Source organism: Anticarsia gemmatalis, chromosome 28, assembly GCF_050436995.1.
Source record: "Anticarsia gemmatalis isolate Benzon Research Colony breed Stoneville strain chromosome 28, ilAntGemm2 primary, whole genome shotgun sequence".
In the NCBI taxonomy this organism is placed as follows: domain Eukaryota; kingdom Metazoa; phylum Arthropoda; class Insecta; order Lepidoptera; family Erebidae; genus Anticarsia; species Anticarsia gemmatalis.
The window spans coordinates 6,349,679-6,365,054 of record NC_134772.1 but is presented as its reverse complement, the minus strand read 5'-3'; the positions used below and the strand labels follow the sequence as shown (position 1 = coordinate 6,365,054).

The following is a 15,376-nucleotide window of genomic DNA, read 5'->3' as shown; positions in this document are numbered from 1 at the left end:
TGTCCGTCTGGCCGTGAAGCGTTATGATTTTTTTAGATTCTTATAAAATAGTAGGAGGTTTATGTGTTTTAAAATAGTTACGGAGACACGTAAAGTATAACAAAAAACAATAAAATACAAAACATCAATTTATTAAACACATTATTTAATAGCACAGGCACGCAGTGGGTGCAGTGTATGCGCAAGGAGAAGCATACATCGGTGGCGGCGGCAATGGGGCAGCATAGGCCACGGTGGGGGCGCATGGAGCGGCAAGAGGCATGGGTGCCGGCAACGCTAGAGGAGCAGGCAACGCCAAGGGAGCGGGCAGAGCTAGCGGAGCGGCAACAGCCGGTAAAGCACCGCAAGGTAAAGCAGCTTCAAGCAATGGTCCGGCGGCGGACAATGCTGAAGTCAGCAGAGTGGGGAGCGCAGCGTCGAGGAGAGGGGGCAGTGTGGCGGCAATAGATGCTGAGAGAGTGTTGGCGAGAGCTGGAGCAAGGACGGGGAGAGCCGGGGCGATGGCGGCGAGCGCCGGGGCCACGGCGGAGGGGGCGCAGGGGGGAGCGGGCGCGGGGAGGACGAGGGGAGCCGGCGCGCCGCACGGGTAGGAGTAGGCTGCTGGCAGGCATTGGGATGATGCCACCTGGGAAACAAAAAAAGTATGGAAATGAAATTTTGTGGCATGTTATAGATGATAAACTATTGCAGTTGTGCTTAGTCCATGTAAAGTGTATTAAATCCTGTCCAAGTCATAAGTCAAAATGTCAAATGGAGCCAAAAATCCTACGAAAACTGACAAATATTTCGACTGATTAACTATCTATCTGAAACAACAAAATGACAATAGTCTAGTCTTCTCCTACTTTACCGTAAAAGTTAAAATCTTGGTGATGCTAGACTACAGATATCTTCCAAACCCATATTCCCTCAAAAAGTATACCGAAAGTCAAACTACCCGAGCACGTATAATAAAAGCCTCCTTACCTGCACGAGAGCCGCGAGTGCGCACAATACGATGAAGTTGTTCATGTTGGTTGAACTGTGTCAGTGAGCGCGTCCCCGCGGCCTATATTCACGTCGTTATCAGTCCACCATGTGTTGCTGAAACTGTTGCCTCATACTTTCTTTGAAACTTTCTTCATTCTGTTGTAAGAGTGTAGGGTGGAGGATACAATTGTCGGCCGTAGCATTTTAATTAAAAAAATAATGAATGACACTGTTACGCCGCGCCAAATGTCTCGGTTTAGAATCCCGGGTTAGGTGAGGATCTTCCCGAATTTTCCTATATATTCTTTGCGTGGAAGAAGCTGAAGACTTGCTCCTGAGACTTGTAGATCTCGTTAACTGTTGGTTTTACTCATTCATTAATCGTATAGTTAGTGTTCAACTTAGTGAAGTTGTTAACGCCACTTGAAGGCATTTGACACGGCATAACAGTCGTCTGTACCTGGTTAGACAATAACCGGGCCTGCTTTTCGTGCGTTCCAGCGTGCCCTCCGAAGCACGAAGACGCTCAGATCGAATTTAATTTTGCAACCACCCATCTTATATTTATCACCCAGACCACCGGCTTTGAATCAATGCTTAGATTATTAAAGTCGTATGTAGGAGTCGACGACAGGCTCTTCTACCCTAAATATTATAAAATCGCAACAAGTTAATGATAAATCTAACAGCTTAAAGTCACGTACAACAATATTACTACATTTATAAACATTACTTATCTATTACTTACGTGATATTTGTACTATTACTAGCAGTCGGACAAGTGCAATAGTGGCAAGTGCAGTAGGGCATTGGGATGTCCCAGATACGATTCCCGAGTAGGGTTCAAAGGAACCGCTACGACTACTACTATTAGCTTATGGAGACCACACCTAAATAAATGGTCAGTAATATTACACAACTAGCTGACCCGTGCGGCTCCGCTCGCGTGAATTTCGTACTGTTGCTTATTCGTTTGAGCACGCGAATTGCGAAACACTCGATACACCTACACATAAAAATGTTAACAACTCTTTTGTCATCTAATGGTTATTTACGAAAGGGACCCGAAAGGCACACAATGTGACACAGGCTCAGACAGGCCTGATTTCCTGTGGTTACCTTCTTTTCCGCTCTCGTCTGTATCCGTAGCAGTTTACAGTGTAAAATATAATACCTTATAATAGACTGACCATTGCTTACCCGTCTGGATTCAGAATATTATTATAGGTCCTATCTGCGCCGGAGCTCTTCAGACGCGTAATAATGTATACTTGCGATGATACGTCCGAAACCGCGTAACCCGTAATTATTTTTTATACTTATATCATCCGTTGTTTATTTTTTAAAACTTACCACATAGTCTGTTTCATATCTATCCAATTTATTTCCTTAATGCAACCAATTAATTTGGTTATTAAATATTATGTGATTCGAACAACAACGCCATCTGTCAGTTGCGGCGAACAACGACAACAAACGAAATTACTCGGTTTGCCATCTAGGATATCCCGATCGCACCGGCCCACGTAAACCAACATTTTTGTGTAATATATCATACAACATTTATATTTCAAAATCTTATAGATGTATAGCATGTTTCAAAGGTATTTTTTTACAATGAAGCCATCAAAATAAATTAATTAGAAAAAACATGCTTTGTTGCGGTTTATAACGCCATCTATTGGTTGGTGCGAACAACAGGTATCGATACGGCAGGCGCCGCGTAAGGGTCAGCGCAGACCAAGAGGAGCGCAGCGGAGAGGATTTTATTAACGCACTTGAAAATCAACTTTAAATAAATTAAAATAAAGTGCATAATTGCTTGAACCTGACAAAAAATGCTCGCGCGTCCTCGAGGTTGCGCGGGTATCCCCGCGCATACTCGAGGACGCGCGAGCATTGTACGAAAAATTTCAATGTTGTTACTTAGTTTAAACGCCATTTTTATTCTTCTTCAGTCAAAAGAGCAATTATAATCATGGCCTAGTCTACCATCGTTGACGAATTTTCACGAAAACTGGCCTGTTTAATGAAGAATGGTAACCTAGAAAGTTTTCCTCGCGCAGGCTCGAGCAGTCGCGAGCATGCTCGAGCATCCGCGAGCCGTAAAGAAAATGCTCGAGACCGCGCGAGGATTATTCCGGTCTGTCTGCGCTGGGCCTTAGGGTCAGCGCAGACCAAGAGGAGCGCAGCGGAGAGGATTTTTTTAACGCACTTGAAAATCAACTTTAAATTAATAAAAATAAAGTGCATAATTGCTTGAACCTGACAAAAAATGCTCGCGCGTCCTCGAGGATGCGCGGGTATCCCCGCGCATACTCGAGGACGCGCGAGCATCGTACGAAATATTTCAATGTTGTTACTGAGTTTAAAGAGCGAGAACGTCATTTTTATTCTTCTTCAGTCAAAAGAGCAATTATAATCATGGCCCAGTCTACCATCGTTGACGAATTTTCACGAAAACTGGCCTGTTTAATGAAGAATGGTAACCTAGAAAGTTTTCCTCGCGCAGGCTCGGGCAGTCGCGAGCATGCTCGAGCATCCGCGAGCCGTAAAGAAAATGCTCGAGACCGCGCGAGGATTATTCCGGTCTGTCTGCGCTGGGCCTTAGGCCCAGCGCAGACCAAGAGGAGCGCAGCGGAGAGGATTTTTTTAACGCACTTGAAAATCAACTTTAAATTAATTAAAATAAAGTGCATAATTGTTTGAACCTGACAAAAAATGCTCGCGCGTCCTCGAGGATGCGCGGGTATCCGCGCGCATACTCGAGGACGCGCGAGCATCGTACGAAAAATTTCAATGTTGTTACTGAGTTTAAAGAGAGAGAACGTCATTTTTATTCTTCTTCAGTCAAAAGAGCAATTATAATCATGGCCCAGTCTACCATCGTTGACGAATTTTCACGAAAACTGGCCTGTTTAATGAAGAATGGTAACCTAGAAAGTATTCCTCGCGCAGGCTCGAGCAGTCTGTCTGCGCTGGGCCCTAGGCCCAGCGCAGACAGACCGGAATAATCCTCGCGCGGTCTCGAGCATTTTCTTTACGGCTCGCGGATGCTCGAGCATGCTCGCGACTGCTCGAGCCTGCGCGAGGAAAACTTTCTAGGTTACCATTCTTCATTAAACAGGCCAGTTTTCGTGAAAATTCGTCAACGATGGTAGACTGGGCCATGATTATAATTGCTCTTTTGACTGAAGAAGAATAAAAATGATTTTCTCTCTCTTTAAACTCAGTAACAACATTGAAATTTTTCGTACGATGCTCGCGCGTCCTCGAGTATGCGCGCGGATACCCGCGCATCCTCGAGGACGCGCGAGCATTTTTTGTCAGGTTCAAACAATTATGCACTTTATTTTAATTAATTTAAAGTTGATTTTCAAGTGCGTTAAAAAAATCCTCTCCGCTGCGCTCCTCTTGGTCTGCGCTGGGCCTTAACTATGCGAATGTTGTGAAATGCAATCCATTTCACGCCATCTATGGTCTCTATAGGGAAACGCAGGTTCAAACGATTTCTACGTATTTTTTTCAATTTTCTAAAAATCTTTGAAATTTTATGCTATAAAAAGTATCCTAGAAATTGCTCCACTACTTATTCTATGCATATATCAAATTTCACTGCATTCTATCCGGTAGTTTTTACGTGATAGCGACACATACAGACGGAGGACAGACAGACAGACAGAAAAGAAAATTATAAATTGCAGATTCGGTATCAGTATCCGTTAATAAACATCCCCCATTGGTTTTTTTTTAAATATATTCAATGTACAGAATTGACCTCTCTACAGATTTATTATAAGTATAGATATTCACAGTCCAGGGTTTATATTGTACAACGTTTTCGCACTGCCTCTATGGCGAACTCGGTAGTGTATCCGACTGCTGATCACGAAGTCCCGTGTTTGATTTCCAGGTAGGGCAAAGTTCGGTCTGTTATAAGTTTCTCAATAGTATCCCGGAGGTAACATACGGTATACGACAACACACAGACAGACTAACATTGTTAATGGTAAAACGCGTGTGTATTTCAGACACCTCTGCCTACATCTTCGAGAATAATAATAAAACAATAAAAGCATTAATAAAATCATTTAATTCAATAAACTTTGGTTACAGAATTTAAGTTTCACATTAAATTCTAAACAACACTGATCGGCGGCCGACTGTTCGCATGTATTTTTGTGCATATCTCAAAAACGACTGAACCGTCACGCCGCCGGACCCACAACCAACTAATTATACGACCCGACTTGTTTGTGCGACTAATCAATGCGATTTATAGTCGCGTAGATTAGTCGCACAATCTGATAAACATACGATACATACACTATACGACTAATTATTACGATTATTAATCGCTTTAATTAGTCGTACATTACAAACAAGGCTGTATAGTTTCCAACTCTACTTAAATAAAGCATACTGTTCATAATGCGACAAATCGTTGCGATTAAAAGTCGCACGACATAGTCGCATAATGACAATAAACTTTACTTATCCCACCAAACACGTTTAAACCTAACAAGTCGGGATAGTCGCAATAAAATCAAATAAAATGAAATAAAACAACTAATACTAAGGATATGCATATAACAGCGACTGACTACGGCGACTGGTGCGACTACACTGCGACTGAGAAGTCTTTAAACACTATACAGTGCGACTAATAGACCAATTTCAATATTCTTCAATTTTAGTAGTCGCTCTAACAGGCGAAACGTGAGTGTATTTTCATACACCTCTGCTTACATCTTTGGATATAATAGGCGTGATGTTATGTATGCATTTAAAGAAAATACAGCATACTGACTATACTGACTATCAGATAGTCATCAAGTGCTCTCGATAGTCATAATGTAGTCACACCAGCGGTACCACAGTTTGATGCTCGACGCAGTAACTGCGCTTCTGACTAGAATATCGACTGATTCTAAACTTTCTTATAAAGAGATTCAACGGATTTTAACTCAGATCATTAAACAAAGAAAATAGACAGTTTCATATTCTGTCTCTTTCTTGCAAGTTAAGTTAGAAGAAGATGGAGATATTATTGAGAAAAGAGTAAAACTAAATTAACAGAACTATGAATTAATTTTTGATTTTGTTTTGGACTTTGCCATAGCAAGTAATTTGAAATAATGAAAGTAGTAAGCTGGAAATAATTGTACTTTGTAAAGGTTCTAGACACTACTTTTATATGGCCCATATGACTTACTTTAATAGCTTGGACAACTTTGCCCAAACTGACAAATATGACAAAATGGTTGGAACATTTGAAATCATAAATTGATCTGAGCTTGTTCTCAATTAATCAAAAAGGGAGCGATTTTGTGACGCTGCGAAACAATATTAGAAAAACTATAAACAAAATAAAATGTACAATTTTGAATTTTATCTTTGTTATGAAATCTACACATCAGAAGTCGCTGACCCACCGACATGCTTCAACGTCGTCGGCGGTACACTTCAAAGATGTAAGCTATCTTTCAAGTCACCAACATTATTATTTTAATATAAGAAGTCGCCGACATAAAGTAGCCGGCAATGTTGGTAATGTCGGCGGGTCAGCAACATATGAAAATTATTAAAATACTACTAAGTAGACGGAATTCTAAACTACCTATCACTGATCAGTCGTTTTCAAAACTAAATACTAACTAAATAAAAATTTTAAAACAACTTCCATTTGTAAAATAAATTTTTGAGGTAAATAAGGTACTATATGACTAAGAGACTCGACATAACAGATTGTGTAAATAGAATTTTGGATATTAAAAATAAATAATTTTTGGTTTTGATTGAAAAGTTGCTAATTTTTATCAATAGATGGCGTTACTCGTCTTTGGAATAATCATACTAGAGAAATAACAAAATAAAAATTAAGATTTTTTAAAACGAAAAGCTTGTTTTGATAAAGAAACATTTGAAATAGGCAACAGATAACTATATTTTCTGGGAACACGCTATTTAAAATTGTCTTTAATTAAATATAATTTGTGAGTGTGAATACTGTTTGTGCAGTGACACTATCGCCCCCTGTCGCACTATACTAGCAGACCGCGTCAAACTGTGGCCGCGTCGCTAACTGACGGTTAAGTTACGATGTTGCTAACTAATGCAGTTATTGGTTCAATTTGATTGGTTATTACAACGAAATAGTACAAACATTACATAAACAGGTTCATTAATGAGTGACTACCAATATTTGACTATCAAATCATATCAATATCGTGAAAGTTTTAAATAATATCAGATTTGTAACATTCGAATATCACTTTTGAAATATCAACATTTAATCATCAGAATATTTGACTGATTATAGAAGTATCTAATATCAAATATATGCAAAGTTTGATAGTCAATATCACAAATCAATATCTTTTTAAATTTTGCATTTTAGATAACATCGTTTGAACTTAAATTTAGAAATTTAACATACTGACTATCTCTTAGATAAGCTATCTGACGCTCCAGAAGCTATATAAACTGACTATTCACCACATACTAGCAACACCGCCACCCCCTCATCTTACATAAACATACGCGCCAATTTACTTTAAGCGCCTGAATACAGCAACAAGACGCTGTGTATAAGACGAAGCGGACGAACGGAAGGAACGACTTCGCTGTTAACATAATAACTGATATATGATATAAACACAAGGAAACGTCCTTGTGTTTATATCTCGGCTCCTGTGTAGCGATTTGTTGCTATATTCAGACACACAAAGTTACATGGCGCGTACAAAGTAAATAAAAAATAAATTGTATGTATTCAATAAACAATTATCAACTAATTTGGCAAACGTATTGCACTAAATACTAATTATTTTAAAACAATGGTTTCGATATGACACGATGTTACATGACTCGCGGCAAGCTCTCGCAGCGAGGCAAGGAAATGGACTCGGTGGCCGAAGTACAACGAATTAACCTTAGGCATAGCATTTTTTGCAAAATAAATAGCTATTTTTTTATTACTACACTCTCTTTTGGAGTCTATGCACCAAAATCACTAACACGCCGACATATGTCAGCGACTTTTTATCAGCTTAACAGCAAAAGCAGTCAACACGTAGCCGACAAGGTTATTTAGACATAAGTTACCGCTTACAACAAATCGCCAACATATGTCGGCGGATCGGCGATTTTAGTGTGTACTCTTTAAAATTTGAAATAGCTGCCAAGTTGACTATCAAAAAATGTCTTTTTAAATATCTAAATTAAATCTTTGAGCGCGATATTTAATTAAAAAAGGCCAGTTCATTCACTTCAATTTGATTTTAACTTACAAACTTAATAAGGCACATCATTTTACAACGTATATTACTGTCTCTCTCTTTACCATTGTAAAAGAAAAGGATAGAGCATATATTTCTTTTTTAATATTCCATACTAAACTGTAACCGCGCGGTTAGCCGTTCCCGCATCCCGCCGTATTCGACAATATTCCATCATAACTCTATCTCTTTTCTTTGTACGTTTTTAGACAGAGACGCAACAACGCACAACATATTAGAACAGGTGCCACATTTTAATAATAAACGTCGTGTAAGCTCGTATTACAGAATATTTAATCTCCCTCACTCGCATATAGTTTCAAACGTGAGTGAAAGAGATGAAACATAAGGCTTGATTTCTTTGTACGCTGACAAATATCGCAAACAAAAATCGACCGTTAGAATATGCTCAAATTTAACGTGCGTGGCAAAAGTTTCTATGTAATAATATGAGACCGAATCTATTGTAGGAGAAAGGAAAGCCTAGTCTGTGCTTACACCACGTTTAATAACGAGTATAAATCATTGTGATAATATTGAAATGTAGGGGAAAATAGAAAAATAGTGGAATATAATATACCTAATACAAAACTATGAAATACATAGTTAGGATAGGATTAAAGAACGTTTACAATTCACTATTAAGATGTCCAATTTGATATTTAAACTCTTCAAAAAGGCTTTTTGTATTATATACTGCAATGTGACGTCATTAAAGCATGTGACGTCATATTGCTCAGCTATAGCGTGTGTTTACAAACGTGTTCACTACGTGATGTCATTATATCTGTGTCTCTCACTCACTACACATTGTCACATTCACATGATTCTTCTGATTATGACGTAGTGAGTACGATTGTAACGACCTGAGTATAGTAGCTAAATTGTTTTTACTGATATCATTATGTAAACGTTCTTATATAAATTAATTGAAAAATAAAAGTAAAATACTCTCTTTGGATAAAACAAAAAGGGGATTACTATGAAATAATATAAATCGGAAACAATACATTATGAAGAGATTTTCATATTCAAATAAACATGTAAAATTATCAATATCCAGAAATGAATTCCTAGTGAAATATATTTAAGTCATTTCTTATGAAAGAATTTATTATCATCCTGCACACATATAATAATATAAAGAACTCAACAAATATAATTGTACCATTAATAAATTATTTATCAATTTAAACAGATTATTATTTTTTTCGGTGCAGTATTGTACAAACTATGGCAGAAAATCTCTTAAATTATTAATTAAAATCTACATTCCATAATAATATCACAATAACTTCAATTTCACAAAACAATATAATAATTAAAATTGCATATGTCCCCCATTTCCATTAGATAACAATATTTCAATGTCCAAATAAACAAAACAAAAGATTCGTCGTTTGTTACAATTCACGAAATTATTTCATTTTGAACCAGTTTCACGGCTGAATAACTGCCAGATAGACTATCTATTAAGAGCTATTAAGAGCGGTGATAGCCGAGTGGTATAAGTTGACACCTCCCACGCAAGTGGTCGCAGGTTCGAACCCGAGGCAACACACCAATGACTTTTCCAAGTTATGTGTGTATTAGAAATAATTATCACATGCTCCAACGGTGAAGGAAAACATCGTGAGGAAATCTTGCGTGCCTAAAATTTGTTTAATACATTTATTGAGGGCATGCAAAGTCCCCAACCCGCACTTGGCCAGCGTGGTGGACTCAAGGCCTCTGGACTCCTCCCTCATTACGGGTGGAGACCCTTGCCCAGCAGTGGGACATTAAGGGGTTAAATTTTTTTTAAACTATCTATTAGACTTACCCCCGGTTTCTGGGTACATTTAGCTGTAGTTTATCTATTCAATAGCGTTTAAACTCATATATAAAAACGCTATTGAAAAGATAAACTACCGATAAATGTATCCAGAGATCGGGCATTAGTTTTCTTTTTTCTTTGCAAAGACAACTCCCGCACTAAGTTTTGCTCTTGTGTGTTCGTTTGTCGATCTATCATGTCAAAACGGCTGTTGCGATTTGCATAAAATTTTGCAACGTGATAGATTATATACCAGAAAGAACCATTTTTTTTTATTTCTATCCTTCTTATGTATTTTTTTGTTGTTTTTTCGTGAATTGTAAATGATATAAAATAAAGAGCAAAGAATCTGTTTCTTCTTAATAAAATAATATATAAAAAAATTGTTTCTTAAAACACAAAAAAGTTATTCTTCCACGGCATTATCGGGACGATATTTCTAATATTTTCTTGTTTCACTCTATAACAGGATTAATTAATTTTTGACTTAGATCATTACTTGAAATTACAGAAAACGAATATTTCAGGGAGAGAATTTTGAAAAGGTATTGTTGTATTTTTAACTCAATAAATGGCGCTAATGGTACTTATAACAAGGAGTTTACATTTTAGATATTATAGCAATCTTAGCTTTGATAACGTGGGACAATTTAACTCATCTAACTATAGTATTATAGATTTAACAACATTTTTTTTAACTCTTATTGAAGCAAATATTGTCTTTTACTGCAAAATAATTTCATATATACATACAATACGTACATAATTAACATTCAAAATCATTATCATCCCAAAATTACATTTCACTCTAACAACGACCAAAGCAGCGCCATCTATCGTCGACAAATCACAACTTTACCCACAACTTGTAAAGAAACAGACCCTCTACTTTTTATGACCGTATCTCATGGTGTCCGACCTACCCTGGGGGCCAGCCCATCTGTCGTCCGCCGAGCACGTGCAGGTGCAGGTGGTAGACGGACTGCGCGCCGTCGCGACCGTTGTTCACCACCAGCCGCCAGCCGGACGGAGCCCGCGACGCGCCCAGAGACCGAGCCACCAGCATTAGGTGACCGAGGAGCTGGAAAAAGAGACCACAATACATATTAGAATATGTTTTATTTCATAAACTTTAACAAGTATTCGAAATTGTCATAGTATTTCTTAAAATAAAAAAAAGTTTAGAAGACATTGTTATATTTTCATATAACAATGTCATAATAATGATTTAATGTGTGCAGTGTAGTAGCCCGTAGTTAGGTAAGATACTATGGGACTATATACATCATACTAATATTGCTAATGGCGAAACGGGTGTATTTCATACACCTCTGCCTACACTTTAGGCTATATAGGGCGTGATAATAGCCTATGACTTTATGTGAAAAAAATCACGCTGAATTTGCAAGTTGAAATACACAGTAGACCTCCGTGCCTCAAGAGAGCACGTAAAGCCGCCGACCTCTCACTGGTCGTGTCGGTTTAGCCGTCACACCAGACTATGAGAGTGACGGAATAGAGAGTGTACCTGTGTATTGTGTACACACCAGGCCACTCTTTTTATTTATTTATTTTTATTAATACAACTCCCGCACTAAGAATGGCTCTTGTGTCGCGGGGACTTTAACAAACATTCAAACAACGGACGCAAGGTACAACCAGACACGAAACAATTATTTATGGATCGCGCAAACAAATTGTTCCGTGTGGAAATCGAACCCACGACCTCCCGACGCAATGGTAGCTGCGTGGCGACCCAAACCACTGCGCCACGGAGGCAGTCTTGGCCACTATAAACAAAGTCTTGCACAGTTGACTTGTTTCAATGAAACTGTCCGCCGTAGCCGAAATAAGCCAGGACGTCATTATTAGCTATGTAGGTAATAATGTAGTTTCGTTGATTTCCGCTGTTTATCGCAGATTACATTGTACTACGCAGTAGAGTGTAGGTATCAGGTGATCGAGCGCACAGGAATGCGTGTAATCACTGTGATACGCGCCGCTCGTGTACTCTCCACCAGACCACTCATTCATGTGATTAATACGTCTTGCATACTTTTCAATAGTAGCCCGAAGTTTGATAACATGCCCGTGATAAAGATAGTTAGACTCGCCCCCTATTACATGGGACTAACATTGTTAATGGCGAACGTGGGTGTATTTTCTATACACCTTTGCCTATACCCTCTGAAATAACAGGCGTGATGCTATACATGCATCATCTTTAAAAAGCATTTTGGATCATAATTTCGTAAGGAACGAAATAGTTTTCTTATTCAATAACTATCATTTGTTAACGTCTCCGCCCGCTAATACTTTTCTCATAAAATTCTCTATTTTGTTTGCAAGTATTCAACTATCAGACGTGTAAGAGTAATAGGCAGACGGACAGACTTTCTCATATAATATTAGTACTTATGTATTTACCATTTTAAATTGAACAAGTTAAACAATGTCGCTACATCATAATAAACGATATTTAGGTCCGCTTGTAAAGAATTGCAGGCCACTTCGAGGACTATTGCGCTTCTATCGCTCGATTGTTAGAACAGTCAACCTCTAGTCCTCTGCACTGTGTCTACGTTCAGCTTGTGTTCAAGTTATTTAGCGACACGTAATTAACGAACAAATAGTGTTAAGTGCGAGTGATAGTGATAGCGGCATCTCGATCCACTGATAACGATGGAATTTATACAGCGTGTACTGTGCAGTGTACATAGTGATAACGATTACTTGCTCACTACTCTACTGCGATTCTTTTGTTCCATAGTTTTAATTAATAATGGCCTGGTCGATAGTCGGTAAAAGTACTGGTCTTCGTTTATAGTGTCCAAGTGTGTGCACAATACACAGGTACACTCTCTATTCCGTGACTTTCATAGCCCGGTCTTACGGATAACTGAATGAGAGGTCAGGCGCAGGACCGATGGCTTTACGTACTCTCCGAGGCGCGAAGATCTACGACCTCAACTTCTAACCCCAGGCTATCTCTGAGAAATTCTATACAGAAAACTAAGAAAATACGTTTTGGCCCGACCCTGGATGCGAGCCGGAGACCACGGCAGTCGCATACACTACCGAATGCGACACAGAGGGGCCCTCTCTCCCTTTTAAGAATGATATGTTCCCCCCCTAGGCTTAGCTTGTGGTTAATTAACTGACATTACTAGTAGTCAAGAGCTTGAAAATCTGATAACCAGTCTTACCAAAGAGTTACAGGTAGTCATTGTTTTTTATTATGCATAAAATATTTAGAACAGTGTCTATTGACTGATAAACTACAATTTTCTTAGAATTTCCACACAATAGAAGATAATTTTTATCTATCAATTAAGTGTTTACCTGTTTTTAAGTACAAAAATTAGTCACAACACATTCTTGTGTAACAAAGCAATAGAGAAGGAATACCTCCCATTGCTGCCAGACATTGATGGGCAAGAGTCCCTACTCCCTAAATGAGAGAGGGATCAGGGTTAAAGTCAACCACTCTGACCAAGTATGAGGGCTTTACATTCCTTCAAGAACTGTTTAAACAACTCTTTTTGAGAATCTTATCAAAACCAGCACTAAAAGACTTATCCTGCTAAATTCTCCCAGAATGAGGGAGTTAATTTATCAAAACGTAATAATAGACTTATCCTTCTTAATTTCATGACAATACAAATTTGTTTGGATGTACGGAATGTATGAAGTCTTTCACACATAAACTACTTAACAGATTCTATGAAAATGCAGTAGTTGTTAAGCAGATCTATACTAATCTATACTAATATTATAAAGCTGAAGAGTTTGTTTGTTTGTTTGTTTGAACGCGCTAATCTCGGGAACTACTGGTTCGATTTGAAAAATTCTTTCAGTGTTAGATAGCCCATTTATCGAGGAAGGCTATAGGCTATATCATCACGCTATGACCAATAGGAGCAGAGTAACATTGAAAAATGTTACAAAAACGGGGAAAATTTTGACCCATTCTCTCTTATGTGACGCAAGCGAAGTTGCGCAGGTCAGCTAGTATTATATAACCTTTACTTAAAGAATTTTTTTTTCTGACACAAACTGACTTATAGTGTAAAGACTGCGGATTATGAGGTCCTGGCTTCCATTCTCAGGTGTATGTATGCATGACATTATCTATGTATGTATGTTAATCTTTACTCATAGGCATAATAGCAAGCAAATGTTAGTTTCCTACACTTTTCCTTTGCAAATGACTCACTGACTTAATTTTGCATTCCAAACTTTGTCCAGTGATCAAAGGTAACTTTTAACAAATTCCTTATCATGACTAACATCTTTATAATGCAGGAAAACATTGTCTAACTTATGTTAAACAACTCTGGAGGAAAATTTTTAAGAAAAAGTTTTGTAAAATGATTCATGACATGTACCTACTTAAGATATTTATAATTGCTTGCTTTTATAGTCCCTATAGTTACAATACACATAATAATATGTCACTTTCTTCTGAGCGCTCATGTATTGGCATTATAGAGTGCTCAGCAGTGTAACTGAGTTCTCCAGTACTCCTAAGTAGACTTAGAATAGGTAATTAGATAAGAGATAATAGAAGTTTGGAGAAGCTTGAAATTAATGCGAATTATTATTCATAACGTCTTAATAAAGTAGCTTGAGAATAATAGATGAAGTGATCTCTGTATATAAAAAGTTACATCACATTTAACTGATTAAAAAAAACTACATCCTATTCAAATTAGTTATTGGCGCGTTCGACTTCGTTCAGAAACGTAACTAGTAGGTACTGGTACTTACATCCATGTCCCCAGGTTCCGCGTCTTGCAGTCGCGGTATCCTGCGCTTCGGAATCACGAGGAAGTGCACCGGCGCCTGCGGAGATATGTCGTTGAACGCCAAACACAACTCGTCTTCATAAATAATGTCCGCTTTGATCTCCTTCGCGATTATTTTGTCGAAGATAGTCGGCCCCGGCGCAGCGACGCTCTGCGCCTGCGCGCGGCGGACTTCGTCACTGTACGGCCTCCGCACCGCTATGGCGGAACCTCGCGACAAATCATAAATATTCGTCGGATAGCTCTTCTTTATGCGGAACTTAAGAGCCCGTTGTAACACTTTATTAAACATTTTTATTGTTTTAATCGGAGAACCATCCTCACACAATCACTGGGTTTTGACAAGTATGACATTGACAGCCGCGAGTTGATTTTGTTTTTGTAGTTTGACGTTTTAATAATGTTGCCAGTATTTCGTTTTAAATACTACTAAACGTCTTGCTTATGGAAGATTTTTAATGATATCTTTTAATACTGCGAAAAAACATCGTTTGTATTGCGCG

At 38.3% G+C, this 15,376-nt stretch overlaps 2 protein-coding genes across 2 annotated transcripts; both read right to left on the bottom strand.

The window, feature by feature from the left end:
- Positions 1 to 115: 115 nt before the first annotated feature.
- Positions 116 to 1,052, bottom strand: LOC142984918 (uncharacterized). The gene is made up of 2 exons (XM_076132801.1): positions 967 to 1,052; positions 116 to 625 (listed from the first exon to the last, which is right to left on the bottom strand). Exons 1-2 carry the CDS (start codon positions 1,009 to 1,011, stop codon positions 146 to 148), a joined length of 525 nt encoding a protein of 174 aa, XP_075988916.1. The 5' UTR covers positions 1,012 to 1,052; the 3' UTR covers positions 116 to 145.
- Positions 1,053 to 5,045: 3,993 nt separating this feature from the next.
- Positions 5,046 to 15,242, bottom strand: LOC142984794 (adenosine 5'-monophosphoramidase HINT1-like). The gene is made up of 2 exons (XM_076132622.1): positions 14,836 to 15,242; positions 5,046 to 11,146 (listed from the first exon to the last, which is right to left on the bottom strand). The coding sequence occupies exons 1-2, from the start codon at positions 15,163 to 15,165 to the stop codon at positions 10,985 to 10,987; spliced, it is 492 nt and encodes a 163-aa protein (XP_075988737.1). The 5' UTR covers positions 15,166 to 15,242; the 3' UTR covers positions 5,046 to 10,984.
- Positions 15,243 to 15,376: the final 134 nt, after the last annotated feature.

What these genes read in the sequence shown, in the direction of transcription:
- LOC142984918 (XM_076132801.1), bottom strand. Translation starts at nt 1,011, where the DNA reads ATGAACAACTTCATCGTATTGTGCGCACTCGCGGCTCTCGTGCAG. An exon ending in CACTCGCGGCTCTCGTGCAG is followed by an intron (nt 626 to 966) that starts GTAAGGAGGCTT and finishes TTTGTTTCCCAG; the next exon opens with GTGGCATCATCCCAATGCCT.
- LOC142984794 (XM_076132622.1), bottom strand. Translation starts at nt 15,165, where the DNA reads ATGTTTAATAAAGTGTTACAACGGGCTCTTAAGTTCCGCATAAAGAAG. An exon ending in CGGAACCTGGGGACATGGAT is followed by an intron (nt 11,147 to 14,835) that starts GTAAGTACCAGT and finishes CTCTTTTTCCAG; the next exon opens with CTCCTCGGTCACCTAATGCT.